We start from the raw sequence: 20133 nt of genomic DNA, 5'->3' as shown, positions 1-20133 counted from the left end.
GACCTGCTGGATATGAGCCCAGCAGTGGCAGTGGTACACAATCATGTAGCACCTGAGTCCAGCAGCAACCATTCTAATCCCACATCTCAACACAAGCTGGACGAGGCACTGATATGGCTGAATCTCATACTATGCTTCATTTTCAATTACTGCCAGGGTGGGAAAGAGGTGGACAAAGTCACGAGATGGTTATAGAGTTGTTTGCTTTGCATGCACTGGTTTCATCTCTAGCTCAATAGATTTCAGTTACTTTTTAATTTTGAGCTATTGGTCTTTGGCCTATTTCTGATTTTAATCAGTTCAGCATCAAATGACAGGTTTTCATTATCTAGAATCTATACTCAGTGACCACTTTATTAGATACTCCTTGGAATCCATTGAAATCTTCTGCTGCTATAACCCATTCACTTCAAGGTTCGACATGTTGTGCATTCAGAGATGCTCTTCTGCACACCACTGTTGTAACGTGTGGTTATTTGAGTTACTGTCACCTTCCTGTCAGCTTGAACCAGTCTGGCCATTCTCCTCTGATCTCTCTCATTAACAAGGTGTTCTCACCCACAGAGCTGCCACTCACTGGATGTTTCTGCACCATTGTCTGTAAACTCTAGAGACTGTTGTGTGTGAAAACCCCAGGAGATCAGCAGTTTCTGAGATACTCAAACCACCCCATCTGGCACCAACAATCATTCCACAGTCAAAGTCACTTAGATCACATTTCTTCCCCATTCTGATGTTCGGTCTGAACAACAACTGAACCTCTTGACCACGTCTGCATGCTTTTATACATCGAGTTGGTGCTACATGATTGGCTGTTTGATATTTGAATTAACGAGAAGGTGTACAGGCCTCTGATTGTAAGTTCTGGAATTGTGCCCTCACACAAATGTCAGAATATAGCAGTATAGAAACAGAATGTTGCTACGTGGTCCCTGTAGCTTAATCTACCAACACTGTCTGAACTATTACTCTGTGCTTTTCTTTTTCGCATTTTCATTTTGGTTCACAAAGAACTACCCCAAAACCCGAAAATGGATTTTAAAAGAATTGGAATTTAGCAACGGACCTAGAATCAACTCACTAAGTTTTCTCTCACCTCATCTGAAACACACTTTAGAACCTACCTCTTTGACCAGGCTCTTGGTCATCTGTTCCAATATCTCCTTATGAGGGTCGCTGTCAAATCGTGCTTCATGATGACGCCCCTGTTTTTAAAAAAAGAAAGATTTGCAATTATATAGTGTTTTTTGCTGAGCTGGATGACCCTAATGCATCAGCTAATGACTTTTGAAATGTAGTCACAGTCTTAATGCAGAAACGTGGTATAAAATCGCATACTGCTTGCTCCCCAAATATTGATGTCATATTATGATTGCAGAACATTTTGGGCATGCTACATTGACACAGCAATGTGTGACAACAATTGAGGGCTGCCCCAATCACTTCCTTAGGTTATGTGGGTTGTTAACGCAAATGATACATTTCACTGCGTGTTTTGATGTACATGTGATAAATAAATATAAATCTGAGATTGGCAGGGAATCTAATTTCCAGGATCCATTCATTCATCCATTGATTGTCTTGAAAATATCACCATGGGATATTTTACAGCTACCTAGAAGAGTTGATGATTTTTATTTTAATTTATTTATGTATTTATTTAGCGATACACCACAGCAAAGGGCCTTCCGGCCCAACAAGTCCTGCCATGCAATTACACCTGGGTGACCAATTCACCTGCCAACCCATATGTCTTTGGAAATTGAGAGGAAACTGGAGTGCTCGAATGAAACTCATGCAGGCATGGGGAGAACATACAACCTCCTTAAGCAATTGAACCTGGGTTGTTGGCACTGTAATAGTTTTGTGCTAACTGCTATGCTTGTGTTCCACACTCTCTGTTATGTTAAAAGTGCTTGACAAATACTAATTCTTAAAAATGCTGGAGGAACTCAGCAGGTCATGAATAAACAGTACACATTCGGGCTGAGACCCTTCTTTAAGACTGGAAAGGAAGTGGGGAGACGCCAGAATAAAAAGGTGGAGGGAGGGGAAGGAGGCTAGCTGGAAGGCAATATCTGAAGCCAGGTGGGTGGAAAAGGTCGAGGACTGGAGAGGAAAGAATCGGATAGGAGAGGAAAGTGGAGCATGGGAGAGAGGGAAGGAGGAGGGGACCCAAGGGGAGATGATAGGCAGGTGGGAAGAGGTAAGAGACCAGAGTGGGGAAGGAAAAGTTTTTCTTTACCGGAAAGATAAATCGATATTCATGCCATCAGGTTGGAGGCTACCCAGATGGAATATAATGTGTTGCTCCTCCACCCTGAGGATGGCCTCATCACAGCACAAGAGGGAGCCATGGACTGACATGTTGGAACAAGAATGGGAATGGGAATTACAATGTTTGGCCATTGGGAAGTCCCACTTGTGGTGGATGGAATGGAGGTGGTTGACAGAACGGTCCCCAATTTATGATGGGTCTCACCTCTGTAGAGGAGGCTGCACTGGGAGCACCAGACACAATAGACTAGACGACCCCAGCAGATTCACAGGCGAAGTGTTGCCTCACCTGGAAGGACTGTTTGGAGTGCTGAGTGGAGGTGAGGGAGGAGGTGTACCACTTTGGTTGTTTGCAGGGATAAGTGCCAGGACAACAAACAATAGGTGCAGAAGTAGACCATTCAGCCCTTCGAGCCTGCACCGCCATTTTGAGATCATGGCTGATCAATTACTATCAATACCCGGTTCCTGCCTTGTCCCCATATCCCTTGACTCCCCTATCCATAAGATACCTATCTAGCTCCTTCTTGAAAGCATCCAGAGAATTGGCCTCCACTACCTTCCGAGGCAGTGCATTCCAGACCCCCACAACTCTCTGGGAGGGAGATTAGTGGGGAGGGACAAGTAAACAAGGGAATTATGGAGGGAGAAATCCTTGTGGAAAGTGGGGGGGGAGGTGAGGTAAAGATACGTTTGGTCGTAGGATCCCTTTGGAGAAAGCAGAAATTGCAAAGGATGATGTGTTGGATGTGGAGGCTCAAAGTTACTGTAACAAACAGTAACAAATGCTAATTGTGGGCTCGTTAGGCCAGAAAGGCCTGTAACCATGCTGTATCTCTGAATAAAAATAATAAAATTTTTCTTTCATAAAATCTCACTTTATCTAATCCTGATGCATTTCATTGTTTTATGGATTGACCACATTTACTTTCCTATTCATTTAAAGGTGGGCCCTCGTTGACTAATTAACTTCATGACCTGTATGTCTTTGGGGATGTGGGAGGAAACTGGAGCACCCAGAGAAAGGCCAGACTGTCAGAGGGAGAACATGCAAACTCCATACAGACAAGATCAGGACTGAATGTGACTCACTGAAATCAAGGCACCAGCTGAGTCATTGTGCTGCCTTCTTCAAGGGTTTACGATTCATAGATCGATGCTACAGCCCAGCTCGTACATGGCAACCAGGATATCTATCTACATTCATTACATATACCTGCCTTTCACCTGTATCCATCTAAACCTTCATCTAGGCACCTGTTCAAATGTCTTTGAATGTTGTAATTGTATCCGCTGGCAACTCATTTCAGGTACTATCCAATTTATGCATTAAAACTTGATCCTGTAATCCCCATTATATGTTTTCCCTCTCACCTTAAACCTATGCCCTCAAGATTTAGACTCCCTTACCCTGACAAAATGACTGAGACAATTTACCCTATCCTATGCCTCCCAGGATCAAATAAATCTCAAGAAGGTCATTCATTCAAGGCAAGTAATCCCAGTCTAGCTAACATCTCCATAAAAAGCATAAAACAGAGGAACAGAATTAAGCCATTTGGCGTATTGAGCCTGTTCTGCCATTCCATCCAGACTGATTTACTATCTCTCACAATCCCACTCCCCTGCCTTCTCCCTGTAACCTTTAATGCCCTGTCTAATCAAGAACCTATCAAGCTCCACTTTAAATATACCCAACGACCTGTCCTTCACAGCTGTCTGTGACAGTGAATTTCACAGATTCACCACCCTTTGATGAAAGGAATTTCTTATCTCTTTTCTAAAGGGACATCACCCTATTCTGAGACTATACCCTGGGGTCCTAGACTTCCCCTCTATAGGAAACATCCTCTCCACATCCACTCTATCTGTGTCCTCTGGTCCTAGACTCCCCCACTATAGGAAACATCCTCTCCACATCCACTCTATCTGTGTCCTCTGGTCCTAGACTCCCCCACTATAGGAAACATCCTCTCCACATCCACTCTATCTGTGTCCTCTGGTCCTAGACTCCCCCACTATAGGAAACATCCTGTCCACATCCACTCTATCTGTGTCCTCTGGTCCTAGACTCCCCCACGATAGGAAACACCCTCTCCACACCCACTCTATCTGTGTTCTCTGGTCCTGGACTCCTCCCACTACAGGAAACATCCTCTCCACACCCACTCTATCTGTGTCCTCTGGTCCTAGACTCCCCCACTATAGGAAACATCCTCTCCACATCCACTCTATCTGTGTCCTCTGGTCCTGGACTCCCCCACTATAGGAAACATCCTCTCCACATCCACTCTATCTGTGTCCTCTGGTCCTAGACTCCCCACTACAGGAAACATCCTCTCCACATCCACTCTATCTGGGCCTTTCAATATTCGATATTTTTTCAATTAGACCCCCCCCCCCACCATTTTTCTAAACACCAGCGAATACAGGCACAGAGCCATTAAACCCTCCTTATCCATTAACTCTTTCATTCCTGGAGTCATTCTCGTGAACCTCTTGTGGTGAACTACATATACCTGTCTGGACACACCCCCTGCTGACTGCTCCTGTGGCTCCTCCCACAGACCCCAGTATAAAGGCGATTAAGGCCTGAGCCCGGCCTCTCAGTCTCCAGGATGTAGTATAGTGGTCACTCACTGCTTGTTCCTTCTTCCAGTCAATAAAAGCCAATATCTCGCCTTTACATCTCAGAGTGAGTTATTGATGGTGCATCACCTCTCCTGGGCCCTCCCCAATGCCAGTACATCTTTTCTTAGATAAGGGGCCCAAACTTGCTCACAATACTCCAAGTGCAGTCTGACCAATGCCTTATAAAGCCTCAGTGTTATATCCTTGGTATTATATTCTAGTCCTCTCAAAATGAATGCTAAATTGCATTTGCCTTCTTTATAGCTCAAGCCCAACAGTCCAGGAAACATTTCTACGAATCTTTTCTGCACTCTCTCTAGCTTAAGCATATGCTTCATATAGCCAGCTACATCATTGACACTAGCCTCCACAGCATTAAGGACATACTCAAAAGGCAATTCCTCAAAAAGGCGACATCTGTTATTAAGGACCCCCATCATCCAGGACATGTCTTCTTCTCATTTCCCATTGCTCTATGCTTTCTACAACAATGATTGTGTGGCTAGACACAGCTCAAATGGCATCTATAAATTCCCTGATGACACAACTATTGTTGGCAGAATCTCAGATGGTGATGAGGTGGCATATGGGAGTGAGATAGATCAGTTGTCTGAGAGGTGTCAGAACAATAACCTTGCACTCAACATCAGTGAGACCAAGGAATTGATTGTGGACTTCAGGTAGGGGAAGGCAAGGGAGCTCAAACCATCAAGTTCTCATCAAGGAATCAGAAGTGAAAGGGGTGAGCAGTTTCAAGTTCCTGTGTGTCAACATCTCTGAGGATCTATCCTGGGCCCAACATATTGATGCAGTTACAAAGAAGGCACGACAGTGGTTACCTCACTATTTTTGTTTTTGCTCTTTTTTTGCACTACTTTTAAAATTCATATTTATACATAATTCTTATTGTAATTCACAGATTTTTATTATTATGCATTACAATGTACTGCTGCTACAAAACAACAAATTTCACAACATATTAAACCTGATTCTGATTCTTATTCTGAGTCTCTTTGGGTGAATTTTGCTAGTGTAGTAGAGTGTTAACTGAGTATGGTGGAGCTGCAATGCCTCTTGGTATTGATATTGCAGTATCAAGCCACTGTGCAAGCAGGCAGGGTATTTTCACTGTTGTATCTGTAGAAATTCATTAGAGTATTGATGACAGCATTCAGCCTCAGGGGAAGAGAAAGAGGGAGAGAGTAAGAGAGAGCAGCAAATTCTAACCATTCACAGATGCTACCTGGCTTACCGAGCATGTCCAACATTTCCGTTTTTATTTCAGATTTCCATCATCTGCAGATTTTTTTAATTTCAATGTTTTTTGTTATAAGTATTGGTTTATTATGTCACATGCACAAATATAAAAAAAGCTTGTCTTACATGCTGCTTATACAGATCAAGTCATTACATTTAATGAGCATTCTGCTATATCTCATAAATCAATGACTAAATCCTCCAGGTAGGTGTTATTTATTTACAGTTACAGCACAGTAACAAGCCCAATGAGTCTGTGCCACCCAATTACACCCATGTGACCAATTAACCTACTAACCTGTACGCCTCTGGAATGCGGCAGGAAACCGGAGCACCCGGAGGAAACCCACGTGGTCATGGGGAGAACATACAGATTCTTTACAAACAGCAGCAGAATTTAATCTGGGTTGCTGGTGCTGTAATAGCGTTACACTAACTGCTATGCTACTATGCCACCCGGTTTTAAAATATCTTATATAAGAGAATTACAGGGCTAAAGGACTGCAGCACTTAAGACACAAGCACCAGAGACATAGTGATGGAATTCAGGGATGATCAATTAGGCCGGACTAGGGAAATGGGTTCACTGGCAGTTTAGAGAATTAAAGGAAGTGATTGAAGCATGGACCAAGAAAGTGTTTGAAGTGAAAATCTCTTGAACAAGCTTAACCAATTGTGATGTTATTGGAAAAAGCACAAGATCCATTGGGGAAAATTGGCCTGAGTATCGGATACCACCAGTCTTACATGCAAAAGAATGAGTGAGATGAGAATCAGCAGCTTGACATACCTGGGCATCAATCCATCCTCTATGGGTGACCTTCCTTAAAATCCTGGTTAGACAGCATTTTGAATATTTTGTTCAGTTCTGGTTACCTCATTATAGGAAGAATATGGCAGCTTTGGAGACAGTGCAGAGGAGATTTGCCGGGAAGCTGCCTGGATGAGAGAGCATGTTTTTTGAGGAAAGGTTGAACAAGTTAAAGCTTTTCTCTTTGAAGCGAAGGAGGATGAGAGGTGATTTGGTAGAGGTATACAAGATGATAAGAGGCATAGATCAAGTTGATAGCCAGAGATTTTTTCCTAGGACAGAAATGGCTAAGGGGCATAATTTTAAGGTTATTGGAGGGGGAAAGTATGGAGGGGGGAGTCAGAGGTAAGATTTTTTTTACACCTAGAGTTGTGGGTGTGTGGAATGCCCTGCCAGAGGTGGTAGTAGAGGCAGATACATTAGAGGCATTTAGGAAACTCTTAGGCACAGGGATGATAGAAAAATGGATTGCTATGTAGGAGCGAAGGATTAGACTGATCTTGGAGTAGGTTAAAGGTTTGCCACAACATTGTGGACCGAAGGGCCTGTTCTGTGCTATAGTGCCTTGTGTTCTGTTCTAACACAAGAAGTTGCAGAGATTAGTGGACACAGCTGGTCCATCGTAGGCACAGCCCTCCCCACCACAGACAGCATTGACATTGACAAGAAGGCAATCTATCAAGAATCCCCATCATCTGGGCCATTGCTGTAAAAATGAAAAAGTAAACTTCAGATTGCTGCTAGTACTGCAAGGCCACAGTTGCAAAGCAGGTCTACGAAGAGAGGAATACAACTCAACTTAAAGTGTCTATGTTCTTGATCTTGTAGCAAAACAAATAAAAGATTTGCATTTTGATAGCACCTCTCATGTTCTTGTCAATATGCCCCAAAGCACTTTACAGCTGTTCAAGTAATTCCAAAATGTACTCTCTGATGCAATATAAGCAATATAAAAATTAGAACTGCTCATCGTCATTCAATCGTACACATGCATACCACTAATGAAGCAATGTTCCTCTGGCCCAGGGTGCACAACACAGTACATATAACTCACACATAACACATAAAGTAATATTACAACAAATAAACTAACAAATAATAGAGTGCATTTACAACACAAGTTAAAAAGTAAGCGTATAATGGTACTGGCGCTTCATATGTGTGTTTCCTCAAAGCTCTTGCAAAAAGAATTGATGACAAATTGTTTCATGTTGAATACTACAGCAACTGTCCCTACATGCCAAAATTTCCTCCTTGCTTGCTTGCATCTTTGATGTTTAAGAAACAGGAACCTTTTCCACAACACACACTAAATGCTGGAGGAGCTCAGCAGGTCAGGCAGTATCTGTGGAAAAGAAGTTAACATATTGGGCTGTGATCTTTCATCAGAACATGAAACATTGATCTTGGCCCGAAACATTGATTCTTCATTCCTTTCTATTGATGCTGCCTGACCTGCTGTGTTACTCTGGATTCCCAGCACCTCCAAAACCTTAGAAATAAGGGTCCTTTAGTGAATAAAATCTGAGCATCACTCATTCTCTGAGGATATATGTACGGTAGGAATTTGCACCTGGAAAATGAGAAGAACATGTAAAAGAAATGACATAAAAAGACAAATATTTAGTTTGAAGACCTGTCTTATCAACAGACAGAAAAGAAATGCCTGGGGCAGACAACAAAAGCCAAGCAGCCAAGCAGCGTATCCCAGGATGATGAATGAATATTAACTATTGACAAATGGCATGATGCTCAGTTTTACCTGATCAGTCTAATAGGAACAAAACATTCTTTTGGTTCATGAAGTTTATAGTACTGGTAAAAACAGTGCAAATCAGCAGCAGAATAACAGTTTTATATCAAAAGCACGAGGAAATCTGCAGATGCTGGAAATTCAAGCAACATGCACAAAATGCTGGTGGAACACAGCAGGCCAGGCAGCACCTATAGGGAGAAGTACAGTTGACGTTTCGGGCCGAGACCCTTCGTCAGGAGTTTTATATCGAGCCTGACGACCCCATGCCAGTAGAAATCTAACTTCTTGAACTCTGAGAAGAGTGAGCCTTCATTGGAAAGAAGAAAATGTTGGCCAGTTCCAGCCAGAGGGCAATGTACATCCTTACAGGGCATGGTTTAGTGTTATAAACTATCAACTTAACCCCAGCATATATTAACTTTGAGCAGACATTCTCCAACAGCATACTATTTTAATATTAGTCATAGAATTCTAGGATCATTCACCTCGTGAACAGGCCCCTTATCCATATAACCACCAAATTCTATCTACACTTCATCCCGTTTGCTAGTACTTGGTTCATAGCCTTGGCGAATCAAGTGCTCTTCCATTGCCTTCTCAGGCAGAGTATTCCAGATTGCAAGCAATCTGAGTGAAAAAATGCATTATTAGATCCCCTCTTACTCCAAGCCTTAATCCCATGTCCTCCAGTCTGCCATAGGGAAATGCTTTGTACTATCTACCCCCCCCCCCCCACCCCGATCAGGGTCATGTGAAGCCATGGAGCAGCTGGTGGATATCACAAGTCCTGGCTATGCGTCCACTGACGCCCGACAGACAAGCTCTGAAGAGTATTGATAATGGCTGTGGTCACCCATCTTGTAAAGACACTGCCCAGAAAAAGGCAATGGCAACCAGTTATGTAGAAAAATCTCCCAAGTACAATCATGGTCATGGAAAGTCCATGATCGCTCACATCATACGACATGGCACATGATGATGATGCTGGTGGAATGCAGCAGGCCAGGCAGCATCTATAGGAAGAAGTACAGTTGACATTTCAGGCCGAGACCCTTCGTCAGTACCCAAAACGTCGACTGTACTTCTTCCTATAGATGCTGCCTGGCCTGCTGTGTTCCACCAGCATTTTGTGTGTGTTGCTTGAATTTCCAGCATCTGCAGATTTCCCCGTGTTTGTGTAATGATGATGATGATTGATCTGTATGAAGACAGACAGACAGTCAGACAGACAGACATACCTTATTGATCCCGAGGGAAATTGGGTTTTGTTAACATGCAAAGAATATGCAAGATAAGCTTTTCATTGCATCTCAGTTCATGTGACAATAACAACCAATTCCAATTCCAGTATCAATCTTCACAGGAATTACCAAGAAGTGATCACCCCAGAGATGTACAGAACTGTGAAACTTGTGCACCCTGGGAAGAAAAGACTGGGAAAAGGAAGGATTTAATTCTACACCTCCCTACACAACTTGTAGTGATGTGGTATTTTTAATGAAGTCAAAACTCAGGGGACTTAACAGGAATATTATAAGAAGATATTAGGGGAAGTAAACCAAAGTTTGGTTGAAGAAATTAGGTTTCAAGCAAACAAGATGACAACACATACAGACCTCTGTAAGAATTCACTGGTCAGGCAGCACATATAGAAAGGAATAAAGAGTCAATGCTTCAGGCCAAGATCCATCATCCGGACCGAAAAGGAGGGGGGAAGAAGCCAGAATAAGAAGGTGGGGAAGGGGAAGCAGGGCAAGTTGGCAGGTGATAGGTGAAACCAGGTGAGGCAAAAGTTAGGTGGGTGGCAGAGGGGGGATGAAGTGAGAAGCTGAGAAGTGAAAGATGCAAAAAGGAAAGGAATGAAGAAGGAAGATTCTGATAAGAGAGAAGACTGAACCATGGGAAAAGGGAAGGAGGAGGGGTAACAGAGGGAGGTGATAGGCAGATAATGAAAAGAAGTAAGAGGGATCAGAAACATAGAAACATAGAAAATAGATGCAGGAGTAGGCCATTCGGCCCTTCGAGCCTGCACCACCATTCAGTATGATCATGGCTGATCATCCAACTCAGAACCCTGTACCTGCTTTCTCTCCATACCCCCTGATCCCTTTAGCCACAAGGGCCATATCTAACTTCCTCTTAAATATAGCCAATGAACCGGCCTCGACTGTTTCCTGTAGCAGAGAATTCCACAGATTCACCACTCTCTGTGTGAAGAAGTTTTTCCTCAACTCAGTCCTAAAGGGCTTCCCCTTTATCCTTAAACTGTGACCCCTCGTTCTGGACTTCCCCAACATCGGAAACAATCTTCCTGCATCTAGCCTGTCCAATCCCTTTAGAATTTTATACGCAATTTTATACTCAGAAGGAACATGAAAAAGAGGGAAGGGGGTGGAGAAAATATTACCGGAAGGAGGAATCAATGTTTATGCTATCAGGTTGGAGGCTACCTAGATGGAATATAAGGTGTCACTCCTCCAACTTGGTGACTTGATTTATGAAGAAAAGGATGACTACTAGGGTAGATGTGATATGCAAACAAAAAGCTATGTCTTTGAATCAACACAGGAATATGAAGTCTGCAATTTTTATATGTTTATTAAAATGACAGTAAACCAACAAGTCATTTGGGGATAACAAATCATTTTTGTTTTACATAAATGATAAAAAAATCATTTATATAGTACCTTTAACACAACAAAATAATTTACTTAAGAAACTACACTCAATGGCCATTTTATTAGGTACACCTGTACACCTGCACATTAATGCAAATATCTAATCAGCCAATCATGTGACAGCAACTCAATGTATAAAAGCATGCAGACATGGTCAAGAGGTTCAGTTGTTCTTCAGACCAAACATCAGAATGGGGAAGAAATGTGATCTGAGTGACTTTGACTGTGGAATGATTGTTGGTGCCAGACAGGGTGGTTTGAGTATCACAGAAACTGCTGATATCCTGGGATTTTCACACACAACAGTCTCTAGAGTTTACAGAAAATGGTGTGAAAATCAAAAAACATCCAGTGACCGGTAGTTCTGTGTGCAAAAACACCTTGTTAATGAGAGAGGTCAGAGGAGAATGGCCAGACTGACTGAAGCTGACAAGAAGGCGACAGTATGGGGTAATGCAATGGGTGACAGTTGACACAAATGATTTATAATAGGAGCTGTTCTACGTGATTCACAAACAGTGTCATTGAGTTGTGTTCACCTTAAGAGACAGTGTCTGGTGCAATGACGTCAGTCTAAGGCCACAGCTTTTGGTTTGTTGGTAATGGAAGTAAAGGGCTGTGGCTTTTGTTAAGCACGTAAAATGACTCTTGCATATTTTATTCACAAAATCCTATATCGATGACCCTGACGTTCTCTGATGTCTCCGGAGTTACTCAACAATTTGTCGACCAATGCAGTTGCTTTGAAACTGTCAGCGTTTTGGAAACAGCATGATACCGCGTAGTTTGCGCAGGTGTAAGCCCAGTTTGCGCTGCGAGAAATCACCGTGGACAATACCAAATTTTACTATGTTGTAACATCACTGCAACCAGAGTGGTGAATCTACTAGAAGACCCACCTGTACATGATAAATAATTAACTCTGAAAACTCAACTATCACAGATTTTTGGACTATCTGAGTCTGAGTGTGCCAAACAGTTGCTCTCCTAAACTGGCCTAGGTGATATTAGGCCTTCAGACCACATGCTGTCTCTCCTGAGCAATCACTATCCTCGTTTTATGTTTAAAGACATGCCAGCTTGTGGACACAAAGGATTTTGGTTGTAATGCTGTTCCCACAATAACTCTGTCTGAAATCACTCACCTGCTGGGTGAATTCCCAAACATCACCAAGCCCCTAGTCACAAAGCATGGGGTTGGGCACCACAGTTCCGCAACTACAGGTACAGGAGCCTCAAGACTCTCACCACCAGATTCAGGAACAGTTACCAACCCTCAACCATCGGACTCTTAAACCTGTGGGGAAACTTCACTTGCCCTACCACTGAAGTTTTCCCACAGTCGATGGACTCACTTTCAAGAACTCTTCATCTCATATACTTGACATTTACTGCATATTTATTTATTATTATTATTTCTTTATTTTTTATTTGCACAATTTGTTGTGTTTTGTACACTGGTTGAATGCCCAAGTTGGTGGAGACTTTCATCGATTCTATTATAGTTACTATTCCATAGATCTATTGAGTATGCACGCAAGAAAGTGAATCTCAGGGTTGTATATGGTGACGTATATGTACGTTGATATTAAATTTACTTTGAACTTTCAACATTAGTGTAAGATGACTGCTTTTGATTTAGTAGTAATGGAAGTAAAGGGCTGCAGATTTTGTTTAGCGCACAAAATGACTCACTTGTTTTATTTACAAAATCGTTCAACAGTGACTCAAGTAACCAAGCATTACAACAGTGGTGTGCAAAAGATCATCTCTGAATGCACAGCATATTGATCCTTGGTTCTGTTAATGCATTTTGAAAAGTCATAAATGTTTGTAGATGAATTATTTTAATCTGGCAAAGCAGCTGTATAGTCTCAATTGAGTGAGATCCTATGGCAAGGAAGCCCAAAGCAAGAAGACAAACATTGTGCACAGACACAGACACACACACACAGACATACACACACACACTGTTCCAACTCTCATGGCCTTAAATCTGACATTGACAGTCCTGACAAAGGATCTCAGCCCAAAACATCAACTGTTAATTCCCCTCCATAGATGCTGCCTGACTTGCTGAGTTTCTCCAGTATTTTGTGTCTGTTTGTCTGGGTCTCCAGCATCTGCAGAATGTCTTGCGTTTATAGACTTTAAAACTTTCCTCCTTTCAAAGTAAATCTGCTTCCCACCCTTTCTAAAGCCAACCACACGTCATTTGATTGTTGTAAACAGTCTGAGGCCTCGGGTCACAATGGAAGTGAAGTCTTTGTCTTCTGTTCCTTCAAATAAATGATGTGGTTGAAGGAATACATTACCACAATCCTGCTGTACCCTAGGGAATAGCAGCTCCTTTAGTTGAAAGCCATTCACCTGTGCCAACAACTGACAGCAGTTCCTTGCACATAAATACATTGTTGGCAAGTGACCCCAAGGTACAATTTACTTGGGGCAATATTCTGACCTTCTTGCCAGTATAACCAGCAGGGAGTTTGCATATCAGTCCCAGTATCTAGATCTGGTGAACTAGCCTTTGGGAGGGGACAACCAAATTTCACAGAGAAATTTGAATGTCATTTGCGAGAAGTTGTTCTTCCTGGTATTGGGACTGCATGCTTCACCGGCTTACTGTGACAAATATGAAAATTAATTCATTAATTCTACTCAGTTGGTAGAAGATGAAGAAAGATAAAACCAAACATATAAATATTCAGATGATGAGACATTTTTGTAAGAAACCTCGGCCTCAAATTACCTCACTTGCACCCCCGCTTGCAGCCCAGCCTAAAGAAAATAATTATTCATGCTTTCCATTCCAATGATGTTATTAATTTATCAATTTGAAATTGAACAATCATTTACCAGAAACCTTATTTTAGTTCATATTTAATCATAATATTAAAGACTTTAGCACATATTTGATAATGTCCTGTGATTAGGCTAGTGCTAAATCGGCAGGTTGCTGGGCAACGTGGCTCACTGGGGCCTGTTCTGTGTTGTACCTCGAAATAATTTTTTTTTTAAATGGCTTGATGTGCATTTCCCCCAAGGGATTATTTGTAAAATAGTTTAAAGTCATCCTTTCACTTTTTACTTATAGATATATTACCATTTAAACTTCAGCAGATTTTTGCTTTGGGGCACAGTAGATGGGGAAGCATGCAGAAAATAGTTGATCCAAAATCGATCACCTTAATAACTGATGGAATCTCAGTAGGCACATGACAGGGTTACAGGGAGAGACAGCGGAAGGATAGAGCTGAAACAATCCCTTCACTCGGCATTGGCATGGATTCAATGGGCTGAATGATCACCTTCTTTCAGTGAGCAATTTTGGGCCCTTATCTAAGAAAAGATGTGCTGGCATTGGAGAGTGTTCAAAGGAGATTCACAAGAATGATTCTGGCAATGAAAAGGTTAATGCATGAGGTGTGTTTGATGGCTCTGGGCCTGTACTCACTGGAGTTTAGAAAAATGACGGGGGGGGGGGGGATCTCATTGAAACCTATTGAATATTGAAAAACCTGGATGGCGTGGATGTTTTCTATAGGGCTGAGTCTAAGACCAGAGGGCACAGCCTCAGAATAGAGAGGCGTACCTTTAGAACGGAGATAAGGAGGAATTTCTTCAGCAAGAGAGTGGTGAATCTGTGGAATTATTTGCCACAGGTGGCTGTGGAAGCCAAATCATGGGGTATACTTAAAGTGGAAGTTGATAAGTTCTTGATTAATTAGGGCAACAAAGATGGTAGGAGAGTGCAGTTGAGATAGATAATAAATCAGCCATGATAAAATAGCAGAACAGACTCGATGGGCTGAATGCCCTAATTCTGTTCCTATGTCTTATGGTCTTCTTGTCTTTCCAGAACATTCAATGATTCTACAAGTGACTTAACTGCTCACATGGAAGACAGCTAGCCAGCTAGCTCCTGGAAATAGCTAATAAGTTAAAAGTTATACCTGATGACTTGATTTCAAATTCAACTCCACAGAAATGAAATAAAGTGAATAAATTCAAGTTCAAAAATAAATTAGCCAAGACAATGTTATTAATTCTTTTGTACTTCTAGTTTTAACATCTAGATCTACCTAAATCTGAAATTAAAATGAAAGATTCAGGAGCATACAGAAGATTTACAGAAGCTTTTTTCCTTGTTCACAGACACTAGAGATTCTGCAAATGCTGGAAATAGGTAGATATTTTATTGATCCCAATGGAAATGACAGTTTCACAGTAGCATTACACGTGCACAAATATACGAATATTAGAAGTGAAGTAAGAAAAAATAAAAAAATAAGTTAACTCAGTCTAACAGGAGGGGTCATCACTGCCCCAGCTATGAGTTGACTCATTATGGAGCCTAATGGCCGAGGGTAAGAATGACCTCGTATACCGCTCTTTGGAGCAACACAGTTGTCTCAGTCTATTACTGAAAGTGCTCCTCTGTTCAGCCAAGATGGCATGCGGAGGGTGAGAAACATTGTCCAGAGTTGTCCAGAAATCCAGGGCAATACACACAAAATACTGGAGCAACTCAGTAGGTCAGATACCACTTATGGAGGGGAATAAACAGTTAATATTTCGGACTAAGACCTTTCATCAGGACCTGAAACTTAGACTGTTAATTCCTTTCTGTAGATGCTGCCTGAACTGCTGAGCTCCTCCAGCATTTTGTATGCGATCCTTGTTCACAGTTTAGCCCAAACACGATTGTAAAAAAGGATCTAAGAACATCCATTCATATACTTACATTATATTTGAAGGGCACATTACTCTGTCGTGACCGTTTCTCTGCCAGCAGATCTTTAACTGTGTGCTTGACACGGACTCCCTGATAAACACGTTTTGAATGTTCTGATGGAACTGTTAAAAATATATAAAAATGAAATATAAAGAGAAAACCTGATTGTGAACCCTTTCCTTCACGCATCCTGTATCCTGCTCTGAATGCAAAGGCTGTGACCAGCATCAAGCATATAAACATTAACAGAGATGTACGCAAATACAATGCACACACACAAATATAGGAGCAAATACTTTGGTAAAGGAAAATATTGTTGTGGTGATCAGCTAAGCTCAAACTAAATGTATTCTTCTTATCAGGCAAGGATCATGGAAGACTAATCAGGAATGGGAACATTGGACAGTAATTCCCTTCCTAACCAAACAGATTGAAGACAGCTGTAAGCAATACAGAGACACCTCAGCTCAGGACAGGTGCAGAAATTTACATGTTAGCTGTACTTTCCATATACCTTTTATAGTCACCTGTTTGCGAATGGAGAGCAAGTGGGGTGGGTTGTTGGTTTCAACACCTTGATCAAAATGATTTAAAGGCACATAGCTGTAGTGCACAGAAAAAAAGCCCTTCTTCCGCCCATACTGACAAAGATATACACTGAGTGTGCGGTACGTTCATGGTCTTCTGCTGCTGTAGCCCATCCACTTCAAGGTTTGATGTGTTGTGTGTTGAGAGATGCTCTTCTGCACACCACTGTTGTAACGTGTGGTTATTTGAGTTACTGTCGCCTTCCTGTCAGCTTGAACCAGTCTGGCCATTCTCCACTGACCTCTCTCATTAACAAGGTGTTTTCACCCACAGAACTGTCACTCACTGGATGCTTTTTGTATTTTTTGCACTATTCTCTGTTAACTCCAGAGACTGTTGTGTGTGAACATCCCAGGAGATCAGCAGTTTCTGAGATACTCAAATCACCCTGTCTGGCACCAACAATCATTCCATAGTTAAAGTCACTTAGATCACGTTTCTTCCCCACTCTGATGTTTGGTCTGAACAACAACTGAACCTCTTAACCATGTCTGTATGCTTTTATGCATTGAGTTGCTGCCACATGATTGGCTGATGAGATATCTGCGTTAACAAGAAGGTGTACCTGTGTACCTAATAAAGTGACCACTGACTGCAGTTTCAAGCTAATCCCATTTGGCAGTACTTGGCCCATACCCCTCTAAACTCTGTCATCCATGAACCTGTCCATATACTTGTTTCCCATCTTTCATTTGCACCAAGGAAAAGAGCCTCAGCATGCTGGATTGTGTATGATTAGGCCCACTGCCCTAAACTCTACCTCAGCCTCACTGACTGCCCTGGAATCAAAGGGCTGGTGGAGCTATCCCTTGAGTGTTTTCTGTGAGGCATGATGCCAGCAGGCCTTGCAGGTTGGACACTGTGGCCCGATCTCAGGAACATTTCACAGCTCTTTATCACAAAAGTCCCTTTTGAGTGTCCGATAGTCAGATCTGAACCAGAATGGTGAGATTTCCAAGCTATCCCTCAAAGGCAAAGTCTATTCACAAACCTTTCAAAACACAGTCTGTATTGGATACCCCAGAAACCTTTAAAACAGTGAAAAGTTAATTTTCATTAGCCCGAACATTGATTCATTAATTAAGTTCACTCTCTTTACACAGAGAGTGGTGAGTGCGTGGAATGGGCTGCTGGCAACGGTGGTGGAGGCAGATACAATAGGGTCTTTTCAGAGACTCCTGGAGAGGTACATGGAGCTTAGAAAAATAGAGGGCTATGGGTAAGCCTAGTAATTTCTAAGGTAGGGACATGCTCAGCACAACTTTGTGGGCCGAAGGGCCTATATTGTGCTGTAGGTTTTTTATGTTTCTAACTTGGCATGAATATCAATTTCACAGACTTTTGGTAATTTCTCCCCTCTTCCCTCCTTCTCTCTTTTTCCATTCCTCATTCTGGCTCCCTTCTCTTCTCCTCACCTGCCCCTTACCTCCCTCTGGTGCCCGTCCTCCTTCCCTTTCTCCCATCATCCTCTGTCCTCTCCTATTAGATTCCTTCTTCTTCTTCAGTCCCTCCTTAGCCAGCCAGTGATGTAGTGGCACCAGCACCGGCTCCTTCCATCCAGCGAGATAGATCGGCTCGTTGGATAGCATCTCAACAACAAAGAACTCATGGTGGACTTTAGGAAGGGGAAATCAGGAGAGCATGCACCACTCCTCATGGAATGATCAGCAATTGAAAGGTCAGGCTTCTGGGAATCAACATCTCGGAGGGTCCCTTCTCAGTCACGAGGAAGCCACACTAGTGGCTCTACATCACTGGGAGTTTGAAGAGATCTGGTATGTCACCTAAAACCCTTACAAATGTTTATAGGTGTGTGGTGAAGAGCATCCTGACTGGTTACATCACCGCCTGCTACGGAGACTCCAATGCAAGAAGCTGCAGAAGGTGGTAGATTCGGCCAGTTCCATCTTGGTACAATCTGTCCCACCTTCAAGTACATTTTCAAGAGATGCTGCTTCAAGAAGGCCACATCCATAACTAAGGACCCTCACCAACTGGGACAGGCCCCCTTCTCATTATTACCTAAATACAGAGCCTAAAGACCCACACTCAATGATTCTCCTCTGCATTCAGATTTCTAAATGGTTCATGAACCGATGAACACCAACTCTACACAGTTTATTTATCATTATCATTTGGAGAATTTTATATCTTTGCGCCATGCTGCAGCTGAAAAAACAGCAAATTTCACGTAATGTTAAGCAATAATAAACTTGATTCTGAGTTGCTCCACGTGCCCCTCGGCACAAACTCCTGCGCCCTGCAATGTGCCAGCTGGCAACATTCATTTACCGACGTGTCTTTGCCCAAATCAATTTGCGCTAAAGATCTCCAGCAGAAGTCGATGTTTGTTTCGGGTTGCATCCCTGCATTCTCTGTTACACATTTCCTCATGGCAGACCTCTAAAGCACAGTAAATATAAAGTGTTTACTACTGGATCCAAGCTGCAGAAAAAACAGCACCCAGTTTTGCTGCAACCCATACTGTTTGAAAACACCTTTACATGCAATCAATGTCATGATATACAGTAATTTACACTTTGCTGTGATGTTTTTCAAGTCATTATTAGAACCATCAATAATAAAAAATTATATATTTAGCATCTAAGCAAATTCAATAAGCATAGTGACATGGGCCATTAATATTTTGTATTAATTGATGTCTTTTCAACCGTCTAGCTAGTGCTTTGAAATTTCTTCTACATATCTGTTTCTGTTTATATTTCAGATTTCCTGAACTTGTGGCTTTCTATCTCTGCCAAAGAAAGAAAGGCAGTCTCATTGTTTATTGTGCTAATAAGAAGGCTATGCCTTCAGCTGTAGAACAGGTTTAAACTATGAACATATGATAAAACTCCAGGACTCAGAGCAGATAACAGATTACACTTTGAGCAGACAGAGAATGCAAAGTATTTCTCCCGACCATTATTACTTCTACAATATTGTATTAGAGCCAAAATAATATCAAATACAGAAATAGGGAATTGAAAAATGTCCTTGTCAATTGTAACATCGAACAGTACAGCACACAATGTCAAATTAAACTAATGCCTGTTAATAAACCATACCTTTACTTGACCTGAGTATTCATGTGCAATCTAAAAGAAAAATAAATACCATTTTCATATCTTCTTCCACTACCACACCCGACACCAACAACCTTCTGCGTAAAAAATTAACTTCCTTCACATATTCAGTACAGCTGGAAAGTTTCAAGATTTGAGATTATATTGTCATTCTGCAGCACTCGAGGGTAAAGGAGAACATGATTGTTACTTCGGATCCAATGCAACAGAAAGCGCAAAATCCACAACAAATACACATACAGAATCAATCCCAGGAAACACAATGTACAAATAACTCTGCAATATGTTTGTATATACATGAAAATTGGCTC

General features: G+C 41.9%; 1 protein-coding gene across 1 annotated transcript in view; it reads right to left on the bottom strand.

Annotated features, from left to right (window-relative positions):
- Positions 1 to 19130, bottom strand: part of pou2af2 (POU class 2 homeobox associating factor 2) — a 41896-nt gene extending 22766 nt beyond the window's left edge. The window contains exons 1-2 of the mRNA XM_059956739.1: positions 18950 to 19130; positions 16158 to 16270 (exon numbers count right to left, since the gene is read on the bottom strand). Coding sequence (XP_059812722.1) covers positions 16158 to 16270; positions 18950 to 19130 — 294 coding nt within the window. The remainder of the gene's footprint in view (positions 1 to 16157; positions 16271 to 18949) is intronic.
- Positions 19131 to 20133: the final 1003 nt, after the last annotated feature.

This window comes from Hypanus sabinus, chromosome X2, assembly GCF_030144855.1.
Source record: "Hypanus sabinus isolate sHypSab1 chromosome X2, sHypSab1.hap1, whole genome shotgun sequence".
Classification (NCBI taxonomy): Eukaryota; Metazoa; Chordata; class Chondrichthyes; order Myliobatiformes; family Dasyatidae; genus Hypanus; species Hypanus sabinus.
The sequence above is the reverse complement of the archived record's forward strand: the minus strand, read 5'-3'. Positions and strand labels throughout refer to the sequence as shown.